This window comes from Thamnophis elegans, chromosome 8 (genome assembly GCF_009769535.1).
Source record: "Thamnophis elegans isolate rThaEle1 chromosome 8, rThaEle1.pri, whole genome shotgun sequence".
Classification (NCBI taxonomy): domain Eukaryota; kingdom Metazoa; phylum Chordata; class Lepidosauria; order Squamata; family Colubridae; genus Thamnophis; species Thamnophis elegans.
Window position 1 is genome coordinate 77,243,104 of NC_045548.1, and position 18,415 is coordinate 77,261,518.

Genomic DNA, 18,415 nt, shown 5'->3' on the forward strand with positions numbered 1-18,415 from the left:
TTGTATAGCTAAAAGTCTGTGGAGATTCTCCGTCATCCAAGTCTTGGTTGTCCCAAAGGTGCTTTTTTCAAGAGGCAACTGGACTTTCTTGTTTTTTTTCTTTTGAAGACGTTTGTCTTCTCTTCCAAGAAGCTTCTTCAGTTCTGACTGGATGGTGGGGAATGGAAGGATTGATACTCCTTGCAGACAGCTGGTCATTTGCATCCTTTTAGAGGGTCGTTGAGGCCACTTGGAGGCTTATCTGTGTCCTCAAGTCATGCGCTGTGTCAGGTTTTTCCTTGAAGATGTTTCACTTCTCATCCAAGAAGCTTCTTCCGCTCCGATTTGGATGGTGGGGAATGGAAAGATTGATACTCCTTGCAGACAGCTGGTCATTTGCATCCTTTGAGAGGGTCATTGAGGCCACTTGGAGGTTTCTCTGCATCCTCAGAGTCACCTGAGTGGTGCAAATGGGTCAGTGGTGAAATTCAATTTTTTTTACTACCATTTCTGTGGGCATGGCTGAGTGGGCGTGGCAGGGGAAGCATACTGCAAAATCCCCATTCCCTCAACACCCCACTAACCTGCTTTCCAGCTCCATTCTCCTGTATAGGACAACAGAAGAAGACCCAGCCGATCGGCTGGGACTTGGGACGCAGAGAATAGATGGGGGCGGGGCCAGCCAGAGAACCGGTATTTGCCGGCATTCTCCTGTATAGGACAACAGAAGAAGACCCAGCCGATCAGCTGGGACTCGGGACGCAGAAAATAGATGGGGGCGGGGCCAGCCAGAGAACCGGTATTTGCCGGTTCTCTGAAGTACTCAAAATTTCTGCTACCAGTTCTCCAAAACTGGTCAGAACCTGCTGAATAATTTCACCCCTGAAATGGGTGTGGATAAATTCACTTGCACTACTACTGCAGATAAATCTCCGAGTAGCCTCAACAACTCTCTTGATGGTTAGGGGATTAGGCTAAAATATATGAAAAACACTTGGAGGAACTGGGTATCTCTAGTATAACGTAAGAGAAGGACCCAGGGAGACATGATTTCAATTTTTCAATATTTGAGCAGCTGCCACAAAGAAGAGGGAGTCAAACTATTCTCCAAGGCACCTGAGGGTAGAACAAGAAGCAACGGGTGGAAACTAATGAAGGAGAGAAGCAACCTAGAACTAAGGAGAAATTTCCTGACAGTGAGAACAATTAATCAGCGGAACAGAAGTTGCTCCAGAAGTTGTGAATACTCCAACACTGGAAGTCTTTAAGATGTTGGATAGCTATTTGTCTGAAACGGTATAGGGTTTCCTGCCTAGGCAGGGGGTTGGACTAGAAGACCTCCAAGGTCCCTTCCAACTCTGTGATTCTATCATTCTAGATCCAACCTAGAACTAATTTGTCTATCAATGGGGACAATTAACCAGTGGAACGGCTTGCTCTAGAAGTTGGGGGTGCTCCATCACTGGAGTTTTTTAAGAAGATTGGACAACCATTGGTCTGGAGTCTTCCCCCTGCAAAGAGGATTAAATTATGGTTCTCATAATTTGGTTTGGAGGAACATTATCGCTGTCAATTCCTAACGTTGCCAGAGTAAGAGAAAGGGGGGGGGGAGAGAATTCCACGCATACTTTCGGCTAAAGTCGGATCTCAGATGACTGCAGCAGGCTCGGGAAGGGTGCACCTCATTGGGGAATGTGATTTGTGACACAGACCAAGGGAGGGGAGGAACGGGGTAAAGTCCAGCTATAACTCAAACAAAGCTCAGATCTGACTGCAAAAAGGCCTTGCCTAGTGGTGCTCCTAATAAATGACTAGATATGTATTGAAACGTGGCTCGACACTCATGAATCAATTAGGGCATTTTTTTATGAAACCTGAACAATTGCCACCTATCAAGTGAAACCCCAGAGGGAGAACACGGATGAATCGCCTTTTGAAAATGGCTCCAAGAAAGGAGAATATTTCCAGCTGTGGGTTGAATGGAGGGCTTTTTTCTCCCTATCCTTCCCCATCTCCCTTCCATGCTTCCATTACAGAAGGCAGAGAAAGGAAGGAAAATTTAAAACGACGCGGATTTTGATCGTGGGATTAAGAGGGATGCAAAAGCAACATTACTGTCCTATTAAGGAAGTGATTAATATTACGAAAGGATGCTAGCGTTCAATTACCTTATTTCGGGGACCTTTTAAGCGCTACTCTTCCCATCCAGCTCCGTAATTTATTTCTCTGTTGCCCCTTCTCTGGCCTTTGTTACTCACTAATGGTAAGCTTCAAAGCAAGTACCTTGATGTAGCCAAACCATCTCTAACGTCCTTAGTAGAATCATCTTCATAAACACCATTCACCTAGACAAGATAATTTCCAGCCTCTATTGATATAAATGGAGACATTAGAAGCTTAAGTGCTCTGCAAAACCTTGGAAGGATCTTTTAAGGCAGGAGAGTCAAATTCGATTTCACTGAGGGCGGCATTACGGCAGTGTTGGACCTCGGAGGGCTGGGGGTGGGCGTGGCCATGGTGAGCATGGCTGGGGGTGGGCGTGGCCACGATGGGTGTGTGATACAGGACTTGTGGCCGAGTGCTAAGGCAGGTGCTGAGACTGTCCTTCACTCTCATTATAATCTCCTTCCTTCCTTACCATCTTTTCCCTCCCCTCTTCATTTTCCTTTCTTCTTCCTTCCCCTCTTTCCTTATTTTTCTTTCCTTGCTCTCTTCCCATCCTTCTTTTTCCTTCACTCTTCCTTCTCCTTTTTCTTCCTTTCCTTTTTTCCTTATTCTTCTTTCCTTGCTCTCTTCCCATCCTTCTTTTTCCTTCACTCTTCCTTCTCCTTTCTTCTTCCTTCCCCTTTTTCCTTATTCTTCTTTCCTTGCTCTCTTCCCATCCTTCTTTTTCCTTCACTCTTCCTTCTCCTTTCTTCTTCCTTCCCCTTTTTCCTTATTCTTCTTTCCTTGCTCTCTTCCCATCCTTCTTTTTCCTTCCCTCTTCATTCTCCTTTCTTCTTCCTTCCCCTCTTTCCTTATTTTTCTTTCCTTGCTCTCTTCCCATGTCTTCTTTTTCCTTCCCTCTTCATTCGCCTTTCTTCTTCCTTCCCCATTTTCCTTATTTTTCTTTCCTTGCTCTCGTTCCATTTTCCCATCCTTCTTTTTTTTCTTCCCTCTTCCTTCAGATGTTTCATTACCCAACTAGGTAACATCATCAGTGCAAGAAGCGACTGCAAATCGGCCAAGAGCAAACCCCACTGCCTTCCCGCATTGACAATGCCATCTAGTTGGGTAATGAAAGGTCTTTAAGAAAACAACCAAGCTCAGAATTCACCAAGAACCCCACAGTCCTCCTCCTCTCCTCCTCCTCCTCTTCACAAACTCCCTTCTAGCACTGATGAGGTTACCTACTCGGGTAATGAAAGGTCTACAAGAAAACCACCAAGCTCAGAGAGAACCAAGGACCTCACAGTCCTCCTCCTCCTCCTCCTCCTCCTCCTCCTCCTCCTCCTCCTCCTCCTCCTCCCTTGTAGCTCTGCCAATCTGCAAACCCCACTCCCTTCTAGCACTGATGATATTACAAAGTTGGGCCATGAAACGTCCGCAAGAAACCCACCAAACTCAGAGAGCACCGAGGACCTCACAGTTCTCCTTCTCTTCCCCACAATTCCCTTCTCTTCTAGCACTGATGATGTGAGCTAGTTGGGTCATGAAAGGTCCGGAAGAAACCCACCCATGCTCAGAGAGCACCGAGGACCCCACAGTTCAACACCTGATTTACAAATATTCCCTTCCATCGACAGTAGAGTTTATTCTCAAGTCCAACCCTTGATAGAGGGACAAAGTTCTGACTCCAGGACCTTCTGTGGGGCCTGTTTTGTTGACCAAAAAGTCAAAATGAGAGTCGTCGTGGTTACTCTTGAAGACCATTTTTGTGTCACACATTAAAAAAAAAAATGAAGGGGAGTTTTGATGACACAAGTCACATCTGTCCTACGTTTTATCCTTTCCCTATAGACCCTCTCTCAATTATCTTCCAGGTTCAAGGGAAATTTTGATGCTTTTATGGTAATTCAGGCACACCAATCTATATACAGAGTATATAAAACATTATTTATTTTCTATTTTCTATTCTTCACGCTTATCCCATCCATGTCCCCCCCCCCCCTGCTTATTTTTATTTTAGTTTATTAGCTAGATATACATGCTTGCTACTCTACCAAATCTGGGCAATTGATAGCACCCCAAACTGGAATAAAATCTTAGAAGTTTGTTTATGAAACCAATAAATACAAGAAAAAATATGTTTTAAAAGCTCAGCGGCTTAGTAAATTGTGCAAGAGCTTCTATCTAGTTAAATCTGGCTACCATTTTAATCGTTCTTTTTTTCTCCCATGTATTTTTTGAAGGAAAACAGCAACAATCTTTAAGGGGAGTAAATTTAGCAGAAAAGTTTGCTTTTTTTTTTAACTTCATTTCTCCCTGCGTTGAATATGGTTACAGGATTTGTTTGCTTTTCTCGATTTGCAGAATACGGCAAACAATAAACGAGATGAAAAGGGCTGGTTTCACAGAATATACGGTACACACACCCATAAACACACACACACAGACAACACACGCACAAACACACACAAACAATAAACACATTTAAAATGAATCAGACTTAATTGAACCAGTTAATCATGTTGTCCAAATGCTGGCAGGGAAATATTCTAGCCCTCCCGGCATTGTCATATTTAAAAAAAATATATGCAGAAAATGTTCCAATATCTCAGGGGCTGCTTCAAAGATGAGGGAGTCAAACTATTCTCCAAAGAGGGCAGGACAAGAAGCAATGGGTGGAAACTAATCAAGGGGAGAAGCAACTTAGAAATGAGGAGAAATTTCCCGACAGTGAGAACAATTAATCAGTGGAACAGAAGTTGCCTCCAGAAGTTGTGAATGCCCCAACACTGGAAGTCTTTAAGAAGATTTTGGACAGCCATTTGTCTGAAATGGTATAGGGTTTCCTGCCTAGGCAGGGGGTTGGACTAGAAGACCTCCAAGGTCCCTTCCAACTCTGGTATTGTATTGCATTGCATTGCATTGCATTGCATATCGCTCCATGTGCCACTTATTCCATACCTGTGCTCTTGGTTTTTCTTGTCTAATTGTATAAAACCAGTTAACTATCTGGTGAAAATTCTCCCTGGGAGAAATTCTCCCTACATCTTTCTCTCAAATCCACTTCGTTAAACCTTTTGCCATATCATTCCAGAATTTGTCGATACACTTATTGGTGTTTTTAAAAAATCCAATTGCCTGTTTTCTTCTTACACACCTCCAAATTCGCCTGGCCCTCGCTTCAAGGCAAACAGGCTTAAAAAACATCACGAGGAAATCCTATTTTCTTCCTCCGTATCACATCTGTTTGTGCTACATTTCCTTCGGTTACCTACTTAGGAAGTGCCAAAGATCGGAGGAGCGTGAAAAGTGGTGCCTTGTTCAAAAGAGAGCAATTATGGCTGATTCTTCTTCTTCTTTTTTTGGTGGGGAGAAATTCAGTTTAATACGCCTCTCTCTGAGTGCTGAATTTTAATGCAAGCTATGAAAGGAGGCATTTTAAAAGACCTCAGGGACATGATGGCTCAGTGGCCAAGATGCTGAGCTTGTCGATCAGAAAGGTCGGCAGTTCGGGGGTTCGAATCCCGAGCGCCACGTAGTGGAGCGAGCCCCTGCTACTTGTCCCAGCTTCTGCCAACCTAGCAGTTTGAAAGCACGTAAAAAATGCAAGTAGAAAAATAGGCACCACCTTTGGTGGGAAGAGAACAGTCTTCCGTGCGCCTTCGGCATTTAGTCATACCGGCCACATGACCACGGAGATGTCTTCGGACAGCGCTGGCTCTTCGGCTTTGAAACGGAGATGAGCACCGCCCCCTAGAGTCGGGAACGACTAGCACATATGTGCGAGGGGAACCTTTACCTTTACCTTACTAAAGACCCCATGAAAAGGGCTGGCATTTTTCCAGTGTCCGATTGCCTATATCTTTCCAGTGTCCGGTTGTGTGTACTGAACAATCAACCAGCAACGGCAGTGACCCACAACCAGCCCATGGAATCCACCTCTCCACCAGCAGTTCAACCTTCCAACGAGCCTCACCTGACATGATTCCACGTTATAAGGCCCATGACAAGACCCTCAGCTGACCCCTCACAACCCTTCATGGCCCATCACAAGACCCTCACCTGACATGACCCACATTTGACTCCTCACAACCCTTCACAAGGCCCGTCACAAGATTCTCAACTGACATGACCCACACCTGACCACATCACAAGACTTGATGTAACCCACACTTGTCCCATTCCATCACCCGCCACCAGACCCTCACCTGACATGACCCCTACTTACCCAACACAAGGTCCTCACCTGATGTCTCATAAGGCCCATCACAAGACCCACACCTGACATGACCCACATTTGACTCCTCACAACCCTTCACAAGGCCCATTACAAGATTCTCAACTGACATGACCCACACCTGACCACATCACAAGACTTGATGTAACCCACACTTGTCCCATTCCATCACCCGCCACCAGACCCTCACCTGACATGACCCCTACTTACCCAACACAAGGTCCTCACCTGATGTCTCATAAGGCCCATCACAAGACCCACACCTGACATGACCCACATTTGACTCCTCACAACCCTTCACAAGGCCCATCACAAGATTCTCAACTGACATGACCCACACCTGACCACATCACAAGACTTGATGTAACCCACACTTGTCCCATTCCATCACCCGCCACCAGACCCTCACCTGACATGACCCCTACTTACCCAACACAAGGTCCTCACCTGATGTCTCATAAGGCCCATCACAAGACCCACACCTGACATGACCCACATTTGACTCCTCACAACCCTTCACAAGGCCCATCACAAGATTCTCAACTGACATGACCCACACCTGACCACATCACAAGACTTGATGTAACCCACACTTGTCCCATTCCATCACCCGCCACCAGACCCTCACCTGACATGACCCCTACTTACCCAACACAAGGTCCTCACCTGATGTCTCATAAGGCCCATCACAAGACCCACACCTGACATGACCCACATTTGACTCCTCACAACCCTTCACAAGGCCCATCACAAGATTCTCAACTGACATGACCCACACCTGACCACATCACAAGACTTGATGTAACCCACACTTGTCCCATTCCATCACCCGCCACCAGACCCTCACCTGATGTGACCCCTACTTGACCCAACACAAGGTCCTCACCTGATGTGACTCACAAGGCCCATCACGAGACCCTCAACTGTCATGAAACACACCTGACCCCTCAGAAGACCCTCACCTGACATGACCCACACTTGACCCCTCACAACAGCCACGGGACCCTCACCTGCTGTGACCTCCCCATCACAAGACCGACTGACCACACTAAGCTCTTATCAGCAGAACACCAACACTGACATCCTCTAAAGTCAGCTGAAGACGCTACCTAGCATGGTAACGAAACGTTCGGAAACCAACCCATAAGCCCGGAGAACGAACTTTCACTCCCCTACATCAGTTTCTCTCTCCAATTTCGCCTCCTTGAAAGCAATCCACTTACTTGATGCTGACTGGCCTTGGCCAATTGTTCGTTGGCGGAGTCGACGTTCACGGAGGCCGTCTCAATGTTGGCTTCAATGCTGTCTGTAAATTAAAAGAAAGGCAAGTAATTATGCGACAAAGAAGAATGGCTGAGCCTTAAATTTCTATGGAGATTCTCCGTCACCCAAGTCATGGTTGTCCCAAAGGGTTTTTTTCAAGAGAAAAATGGGCTTTCTGGTTTTTCTTTGAAGACTTTTCGCTTCTCATCCAAGAAGCTTCTTCAGTTCTTTTTTCCCACCATTTTTTTATTTTATTTTATTTATTTTATTTATTTATTTTATTATTTATTTTATTTATTTTATTTATTTTATTTATTTTATTTATTTTATTTATTTTATTTATTTTATTTATTTTATTTATTTTATTTATTTTATTTATTTTATTTATTTTATTTATTTATTTATTTATTTTATTTTATTTATTTTATTTATTTTATTTATTATTTTATTTTATTTATTATTTTATTTATTTATTTATTTATTTTATCATTTTATCATTTATTTTATTTTATTTATTTTATTTTACTTTATTATTTTATTTTATTTTGTACTCTACAAACAGGGCTGAAATCCAGATTTTGCAACATACTTCCCCTGCCACGCCCACCAAGCCACGCCCACCAAGCCACACCCACTGAACCAGTAGTAAAAAAAATTGAATTTCGCCACTGTATTTATACCTATCAGTGTGTGAATGGTATGTAATGAGAAATAATATTATGTCTATTTGTTTTGAAATCTATGATACCCAGATATACATTTCAAAACAAATAGACATAATATGATTACTCAGTTATTACATATCATTTTCATTGTTTCGTATTATTTACACAAACCTTTTACTACTGCCCTTCAGTTTTTAAACCTCCCTTTTGTTCTTTCATATATCTTAATGTATGTATGCATGTTTGTGTGTGTGTTGTACGTACGTATGTATGCATGCATGTATTAAGTATTATGTCAAAGTACCCAGTGTTCCCAAATATGGGAGGGAGCATACTGCTTCCCTTTTGCCTCTCATCTCCACCCTAGGAGCCTTCCAGGCAGGAAACCATTTTTGTGTTGCAATTGTGTGGATAAATAAATAAAGGGAGACTAGTATAGATCTATTTCAAGCTATTTAGCTCTCATCAGCTAGCCATACCCTTACTGGGATTTGAACCTGGGCTGTTTTTACCTGTTAGGCAGTTGTATTAGCCTCTAAGCCACAAGCTCTCCTCCCTTATCAGCTGAGCCAGGGGCTGATAAGGGTATGGCTAGCTGATGAGAGCTAAATAGCTTGAAATAGATTTATACTGGTCTCCCTTTATTTATTTATCAGCACAAATGCAACACACACACACACACGAATGTATACATGCATGCATGTATGTATGTACTTATATATACACATACATACATACATACACACACATTATTATTCCCCTCTTATTTCTAACTATATTTTAACTTTTTCAGTTTTATTATTCATATTTCCCTTATTTAGCTCTTCACATTCTATTTATGCTAAAATTTCATCCTTCCTTCTTTCATCATTCAGTATCTCAAAGTACACTTCTAGTACCAATCACAATCCTTTAAACATTTAAAGTGCATGTATTCACGTTCTTTCCAATCCTCCAAACCCGTGTGATTCTACTATTAATACATACATTTGCATTAAAGAATATTCTTTTATTATCTAATCACCCATTATTCAATTTTATTTTTTTTCATATATTATTATATTATTTCACTACTAATCATATTTTCATGCATACTTAATAACACCATCGTTCAATCTCTAATTTTCCAATTAATGCTTAAAGCTTCCTCAGCTCTGACTGGATGGTGGGGACTGGAAAGATTTATATTCCTTGCAGGCAGCTGGTCATTTGCATCCTTTGAGAGGGTCGTTGAGGCCACTTGGAGATTTATCTGTGTCCTCAGGTCATGGGCTGTGTCAGGTTTTTCTTTGAAGATGTTTCACTTCTCCTCCAAGAAGCTTCTTCAGCTCTGACTGGATGGTGGGGAAGGGAAGGATTTATACTCCTTGCAGAGAAAGCTGGTCATTTGCATTCTTTTCAGAGGGTCCCTGAGGCCACTTGGAGGTTTATCTGTAGTAATAGTGGAAATGGGTTTTTTATTTCAATCCATAAGAGCTCTGATGATACCCACCTATTGTCTCTCCCTGTTCAAACACCATCGAGGCCAAATCTTTAATGATCTGGTTGACATCCAACATATCACTCTGGAAAGAAAAAAGAAAAAAAAATGGAACTATGATAAAAAAAAGTAGGAACTATGAGAAAAAGCTTAATACTTAACATTACATGTAACAGCTGCAGCAAGAATCATATACACACAAACTGGAAGAACAAAAATATATCAAACATGTGATAACAATAATATTAGAGTGCACGGAGATGGACAGACTTACAAAAGAAATAACAGATAAAGGAGAATCTGATTATTACTTAGTATGAAATTTATGGTGCAAATGGCTAGAGGAAAGATGCAAAGAATAAGAAAGCATTAAGGGTGAAGAAAGATTAAGAAATCAGAAAACAATCAGAAAACCATATAAATAAATAAGAGGGGGGAAATGTACGATATATTGTGTATAAAATAGTACAGAATAACAGTTATAAGAGGAATCCATGTAGACAGATAGATATGAGAGGTATTGTATAGAAATTAGGACATGGAAAGAGTATAGCAATAGCAGTTAGACTTATATACCGCTTCATGGGGCTTTCAGCCCTCTCTAAGCGGTTTACAGAGTCAGCATATTGCCCCCAACAACAATCCGGGTCCTCATTTTACCCACCTCGGAAGGATGGAAGGCTGAGTCAACCCTGAGCCGGTGAGATTAGAACCGCTGAACTGCAGATAGCAGTCAGCTGAAGTGGCCTGCAGTACTGCACCCTAACCACTGCGCCACCTCGGCTCTGATATGTATACATGTACGGACAAAAAGAGCATAATGCAGGCATACCGATATGGAAATGTTGCAGGGATGGTATTTGTGTTAAAAAAAAATGGGGAAAAAAACTGTTTAATAAAAATATTTTTTTAAAAAGAAAAAAGAAAAAAACATAAGGAAGAAAAAACTATGAGTAGAAAAAAAAATAACATTTTTAATAGAAAGATACCAGTAGTTGGACAAATATGGTTTATCTTATTCCAATTCTTCTTTAAAAAAAAAAAAAAAAAAAATTCTAGTAAGTTACCTCCCATTTCTGTACTGAAAACAAGGAATCAAAAAGGAATTATAACTGTTCCTTTAGTAACTCTTTGAACACTGAAAAAAAGTTGGTCGATGGCCATTTTGCACTCTTAACGACCGTTGCTGCTTCCCTGCAGTCACGAGATCAACATTCAGACGCTTGGCAACTGAATCGTATTTATGACGGTTGCAGTGTCCCGGGGGTGTGTGTATCACATGATCAACTTTTGCAGCCGTCTTACAAGCAAAGTCAATGGGGAAGCCGGATTCACTTAATAACCGTGTGGCTAACTGAACAACTGCGGTGATTCACTTAATGACTGTAGCAGGAAAGGTGGCAAGGAGGGGCGGAGCTCACTTAGCAACTGCCTCGCTCAGCAACGGAAATGTTTGGCTTCAATTGTTGTCCTAAATGCAGGATTACCTGCATTGGTAAGTAGCCCAGCATACAAAGAACCATCCAAAATTTGCAAATATGAGATTCAAATTGAGGCTTCCTCCAGCCGCACCCAAATTATTCATATGTTTCATTTTTCATACTTCATCTGAGGAAGAACCCTTAGTCAAGCGAATAATTAGAATAGAATAAAATAGAACAGAAAAGAATAGAATATTCCATGCATTCCATATATTCTATGGAAGAATATTCTATTCTTTTCTTATTCTATTCTATTCCTTTCCTATTCTATCCTATTCCTTTCTTATTCTATTCTATCCTATCCTATTATATTCCTTTCTTATTCTATTCTTTCCTATTCCTTTCCTATTCCTTTCTTATTCTATTCTATTCCTTTCCTATTCTATCCTATTCCTTTCTTATTCTATCCTATTCCTTTCCTATTCTATTCTATTCTATCCTACCCTATTCCTTTCTTATTCTATTCTATTCCTTTCTATTCCTATTCTATTCTATTCCTTTTGTATTCTATTCTATTCCTATCCATCCTATCCTATCCCTTTCTTATGCCATTCCATTCTTTTCCTATTCTATTCTATCCTATTCCTTTCTTATTCTATTCTATGCTTTTCTATTTCTTTCTTATTCTATTCTATTCCTTTCTTATTCCATTCTATCCTATTCTATCCTATTCCTTTCCTATTCTATTCTATTCTATCCTACCCTATTCCTTTCTTATTCTATTCTATTCCTTTCTATTCCTATTCTATTCTATTCCTTTTGTATTCGATTCTATTCCTATCCTATCCTATCCCTTTCTTATTCCATTCCATTCCATTCTTTTCCTATTCTATTCTATCCTATTCCTTTCTTATTCTATTCTGTTCTGTTCTATATTTATTATTCGGTTCGGTTCGGTTCTCTTTTGTTCTGTTGTATTCTGTTCCCTTCCATCCCATATTTTCTCTTCTGCATTCTCTTGTGTTCTGTCCTACCCTACCCTACTCTGAGTCAAAAATGACTTGATGGCCCATAGTCAACAATACAACCTGTACTTCTCCTTTTGTCTTTTGCATATAGACCTGGTAGAGCCCCACGGATTACGCTGGGTGGGTTCAGAGGACAGGGAGCAGGGACACAGTTAGGCGCCTTCTTCAGAGCAACAGCAATGTAAATTCTTAGTTGAGATTTCATTGGAGGAGCGAAATCCCAGGGACAGTCATCCGTGGCTTAAGCCGGAGACGGCTCTCCAAAAGTAGCAGGTGAAAGACCAAGCTGAAACTAAATTAGATCTGACTTCATTTAAATGTAAATTTAATTAAAACTAAATATACTTAACGTGATTACTCCGCAGTCATGCATTTAATTATTTTCCCCTTCTGTCACAGGAAACGTTAGCATTGGGCAAGAACTTTTGGAGGTCTTTTAAGGGGGAGACCCAAGACTTTCAAAAGCCACTTGTAGATGATCGACCTGGAAACTTTATGAGTTTATGAGCCGAGGTGGCGCAGTGGGTAGAGTGCAGTACTGCAGGCCACTTCAGCTGACTGCTATCTGCAGTTCGGCGGTTCAAATCTCACCGGCTCAAGATTGACTCAGCCTTCCATCCTTCCGAGGTGGGTGAAATGAGGACCCAGATTGTTGGGGTGATATGCTGACTCTGTAAATTGCTTAGAGAGGGCTGTGTGTGTGGGGACAAACTTGTGAACTTTCGACTGGTTGGAAACCCCGGGAAGCTTTCAGATTCGGGTTTCCCACAGATGTGCCAACATGTCTCTCTTATTAAATTGGAACTTTGATGAAAGCTCTGCCTTGGACTCTGATTTAATTCTCGATGATATTTGGAACACCGACAGGGCTTATATTAGGCACATGAGGTAAAAATGTGCTAGGGCTTATTTTTGGGGGGATAAGTCTTATTTTCGGGAAAGCAGAGTATGCACAATTTTATACGCAATACCTAACTCTCTAGAGTTAAAACAATCCATCAATGGAACTGTTTGCATCCAGAAGTCGTGGGTCCTCCATTACTGGAGATCTTTTAGGAAGGGATTGGAAAACCCATTTGTCTGAAATGGTGTCGCACAGTGATGACGAACCTTCTGCGCCTCAGGTGCCAAAAGCACAAGCGTGCAGGCTATTGCGCACACTCATGTGCCCTTCCCCATAACAATCTCCCCACACCATGCCTGCTTTGCATGCACACATGACTCCCCTGCGCTGTCCCACGCCTGCACACATAGCTTTCTAGGAGCCTGAGGAGGGTGAAAATGGTCTCTCCCCCAGAGGCTCTCTGAAGGCCAGAAACGGCCCATTTTTTGACTTCCAGTGGGCCCGGTAGGTAAGGTTTATGCCCTCTCCAGGTTCCAGAGGCTTTCTAGGAGCCTGGGGAGGGTGAAATTGGCCTCCCTGCCGCTCCGGAGACTGGAAACAGCTGGCTTTCCAACTTCCTGTTTACGTGTTTGGGTGTTTTTCACCCTCCAGAGGTTCAGGGAAGCCTCATGAAGCCTCCGGAAGGTGAAAAACAACACACAAACTGGAAGTTCTGGAATAGACTTCTGGATTGCCCATCGGGCCGTCTTTCTCCTTAGGATTGCATGTGCACTGGAGCTCACAGGGCAACGCCTCGCGTGCCCTAAGAAATGGCTCCATGTGCCACCTGTGGCACGTGTGCCATAGGTTCCCCATCACGGGTGCGGGGTCTCCTCCTGGAGCATGGGGTTAGACTAGAAGACCTCCAAGGTCCCTTCTAACTCCTGTTATTCTGTTATCCCTGGCTATGGCTATTCTCATCGTCATCCCCAGTTTTAAAAATACACCCTTTCTAAATATTAATTAGGGCATCCTTAGAATTGTTTTTGAGCCACTCCCTATTTAAGTCATTTTTTTCTTGGAAGAATCTTCTGAAGTGGTTGGCCCTTACCATCTCCTTCCTAGGCCCGACAATGGACTGGCCCAAGGTTACACAACTGCTTTGATGCCTCTGTGTTGTGGCCCAGGTGGTGCCGTTGGAGCTGCCACCAGACTCCGACAGCGAGGGGCCCTATGAGTTGGCTCTGGAGGATGTGGAGGACCCTGGACAGGGTTCCGACTCCGAGCAGGGCGCAGAGAGACTGGTTGGCCACCAGGTGGCGCCTGAGCCTTGGACCAGTGGGGAGGAGACAAGGGAGAGTGATCCAGAAGCCAGCAGTGTGTTGTTCCTGGATGCACACCATTGAAGAACTACTAGGCATCAGGAACAATTACGCAATTACAGGAGGTAATTGCGCTCAGCTGGTGGTCATTAGGCTCCTCTCCAGACTATAAAAAAGACTGCTTGTGCACACACCCCTCTTGCAGAAGTCAACGTATTGACTAAAGAGAACTGTTGTAACTAACTTGGCAGGCTGGATTGCTGCCAAGGTTTGTCTGAATTGCTGCCAAGGTTTGTCTGAGTTGCTGCCAAGGTCCTTATCTGTTTGTTTGCTTGGCTTTCAGCCACTGAGATTTTGGTCTTGCTATTAAAGGACATTCTAGTTAAGCTTGTCTCGGCTGTCGTTATTGGACGGAGGAGGGGGTCAGAACACCTCTGGTAGGACTAGAATTCAGAATCTCCTGGTTTCCATTTAGGTGACCTTCACTATGACCCCAAATTGCCCCTCGCTCTAAAAATTAGGGCTTCTTCCTCGAGGCAATGCTCTCAAGGCAGCTTGATGGTGAAACTGTCTCCTGTGATGAATTCACAAGAGCTGCCAAGTAGATCTACATTCTTCAGGGGTAGAGTTCATTATGCGCCTCTGAATAACACAGTAATTAATTATGTAATGCGGTAAGAATCTCATTAATTTGCCATAAAGCTAGAGAGAGAGAGGGAGAGAGAGAGGGGGGGAAGGAGGGAGAGTGAGGGGGGGAGGAGGGAGAGAGAGAGAAGGAGGGAGAGGGAGAGAAGGAGGGAGAGGGAGAGAGAGGGGGGGAAGGAGAGAGAGAGCGCACAGTTGTGAATGTCTGAGTAGAGCAGAGAAAAAGAAGTGGGGAGCAGAGAAAGTACCAGAAAACCAACAAGCAGAAAAAGGAAGAACCAAACACACAACATGGTCACAAATAAAGTTGACTCTCTTTATGGCCTAACGGAATTGGGACACTAAACTTTTACGGGTAATCTGCAGCACTGCTCAGAGTTTCTGGCAAGAAGAACTGCAATCGTGCGAGGATTGGCGGGAAATAGATCAATGGCAGGGCTACGGGGAAACTTCAAACCTCCTGTCACACAAAATAAAATGGAAGCCCTCTTAATAATGGCCAACAGAGGACAATATAGTTTTCTTGCAGATGTTTCATTACTCAAATTGAGAACATCCTTAGAGCTAGAATGGAGTGGGGTTTGCAGGGAGGGGAGGAGGAGGAGGAAGAGGAGGAGGAGGAGGAGGAGGAGGAGGAGGAGGAGGAGGAGGAGGAGGAGGAAGAATACTGTGGTGTCTTTGAGCTTGGTAGTTTTCTTGCAGATGTTTCATTAGCCATCAACAGTCACATAGATATAAACAACATCTACATGCCATTCAAAAGAGAGAGTCAAAAAGCCAAAAGGGAATGATAAAGACCAAAACAGACCTCCTTACCAGCAACTTACAATCAGATAAGCAGGGAATTGACACTAAGATTAATACTAGACCAACAATCAAGACGTAAACAATACTCCCATTCAACTCAGACAAACAATCAAACAGTAAACAACAGCCTAACCAAGGAACCACCAAAAACACTCCCACCAACACTGACAGGGGAAGCTACCTGCATTTAAAGCAAAACCTACTCTCTTTTAGCACTGATGATGTTACCTGGTTGAATCATGAAACATCTATAAGAAAACAACCAAGCTCAGAGAGGACTAAGGACCCCACAGTTCTCCTCCTTTTCCTCCTCCTCCTCCCCTCCTCCTCCTCTCTGCAAGCCACACTTCCTTCTAGTCCTGATGGTGTTACCTAGTTGGTTCATGAAATGTCTGCAAGAAAACAACTAAGCTCAGAGAGCACCAAGGACCCCACAGTTCTCCTCCTTTTCCTCTTCCTCCTCCTCTACAAAACAATAACTATTGGTGGAACACAACTGGTATTTTCTATCTCCCAATCTTATCTGGGAATCCTTGCATTTCAGCCCCATTTACAAGCAATGCATCGTCAATGTTATTCACATTCATTTAGTGCTCTATACGTTATGTATGCGGGCGGGTGTGTTTTTAATGCAGGGACTGGCATACATTTTTTTCCCCCTAACGAACACAATTTCGCCTGCAAGTCTACTTTCTGTAGGGTGCTCTGAATTTTAATTTGATATAATGGAATTAATTACACAGACAGAGAATTAAACTTCCTCCTCCTATGTGACAATATTGGGTTTGGGGGAATTTGCAAATCATAATTGATTGGGTTACTGAATTAACCCATTTTTTCGGGGTTAACCCAATACTGCACACCGTATCACCAAGCAACAAAATGTGATGGATTTGTGAAACATACTAATCTAGCAGCATAGCAACACGCTAACAAATGCTAACACCAACTAGGCTAGTCATTCCCGACTCTAGGGGGTGGTACTCATCTCCATTTCAAAGCCGAAGAGCCAGCGCTATCCGAAGACGTCTCTGTGGTCATGTGGCCGGCATGACCAAATGCCGAAGGCGCACGGAACGCTGTTCCCCTCCCACCAAAGGTTGTTCCTATTTTTCTACTTGCATTTTTCACGTGCTTTTGAACTGCTAGGTTGGCAGAAGCTGGGACAAGGAGCTCACTCCATTACGTGGTGCTAGGCATTCGAACCCCTTTCTGATCAACAAGCTCAGTGTCTTAGTCACTGACCCACCGCGTCCCTTGACATTTCATTACCCAACTAGATAACATCATCAGTGCCTGAAGGGTATAGGAGTTGATTTTTGTTTATATGCAAATGGCTAGACCAGTGTTTCTCAACCTTGGCAACTTGAAGATGTCTGGCAGAATTCGCTAGCTGGGGAATTCTGGGAGTTGAAGTCCAGACATCTTCAAGTTGCCAAGGTTGAGAAACACTGGTCTAGTATTAATCTTAGTGTCAATTCCCTGCTTATCTGATTGTAAGTTGCTGGTAAGGAGGTCTGTTTTGGTCTTTATCATTCCCTTTTGGCTTTTTGACTGTCTCTTTTGAATGGCATGTAGATGTTGTTTATATCTATGTGGCTGTTGATGGCTAATGAAACATCTGGGAGTTGAAGTCCAGACATCTTCAAGTTGCCAAGGTTGAGAAACACTTGGCTAGACCTTTCAGAGTTTTGGGGAATTGTTCTTGGTGGTTCTTTGCTGAGACCGTGGTTTCTTATTTGATTGTTTGTCTGAGTTGGTAGTTGCTTCATTGGACTATTGTTTAGTGTTTGAAAAAGAACATTTTTTTAAAAAAATAAACTTGCAACATTGCAGCATTTGAACTCTTCTCCTTCAAAGCCATGCGATGCGTCAGGAACTTCCTGCTTTTGTTCTTCTGGAACTCCAACCCATGACAGTTAGAAAGAACTTGACTTAGATGAGCACTTTTGTCAAGAGTTTGTTGCGGAAAAATCAATTCCAGAAAGCACACAGGAATAATTGATTCAGCTGGATTCGTTAACTTATTTACGTGCATAATAACAAATGAATAAACGTACAATACCACTAGTGGATTCTTCCAACGTGGTAGACGTTACAAGCGGAGCTCGAGCAGGAGAGAACAGTTTCATTTCAGAGTTCAGAGCAGACCGAGTAGTTTCAGTTTCAATTCTCAGCATAGACTCAGATCTGTTTTAAGCTCCCATTGGCTGACTTAGTCGCCGTGCCTATTCATTGGCTGACCTCGTTCCCATGTCTCTCCCAGTCATGAATACTCTAACAACTTTTGAGTGTGGGAAAGACCCAGTCAAGCTTTTAAGTTCAGAAAGTCGACGCAAAACAAGAGTTGTCCATTGGCATTTATGTTCCGCATGTTTTGAACCTCTGACTCGAAGAGAACAAGGGATGAAATTCTTGTAAAGATGCTTTTCATGTCACCTTCTGTGCGATGAAAATGTCACCTCCATCAATTCCCGCTTCCAGAAAATGACGGCGATTATTTATTTACTGAAATCTCGCCAGTTTTCTCGCCAGTTTCCCTCTTGTGTCATTTTGCGCAAGCATTCTCTAAAAGACTGCTTTTCTGTTTTATTGCA

General features: G+C 42.8%; 1 protein-coding gene across 2 annotated transcripts in view; it reads right to left on the minus strand.

Moving 5' to 3' along the window:
• TSNARE1 (t-SNARE domain containing 1) overlaps window positions 1-18,415 on the minus strand; it is a 243,636-nt gene that overhangs the window by 68,711 nt on the left and 156,510 nt on the right. For both annotated transcript variants that reach the window (XM_032223182.1, XM_032223184.1), the window contains 2 exons: window positions 9,785-9,857; window positions 7,588-7,670 (listed from right to left, as the gene is read on the minus strand). In XM_032223182.1, coding sequence (XP_032079073.1) covers window positions 7,588-7,670; window positions 9,785-9,857 — 156 coding nt within the window. The remainder of the gene's footprint in view (window positions 1-7,587; window positions 7,671-9,784; window positions 9,858-18,415) is intronic.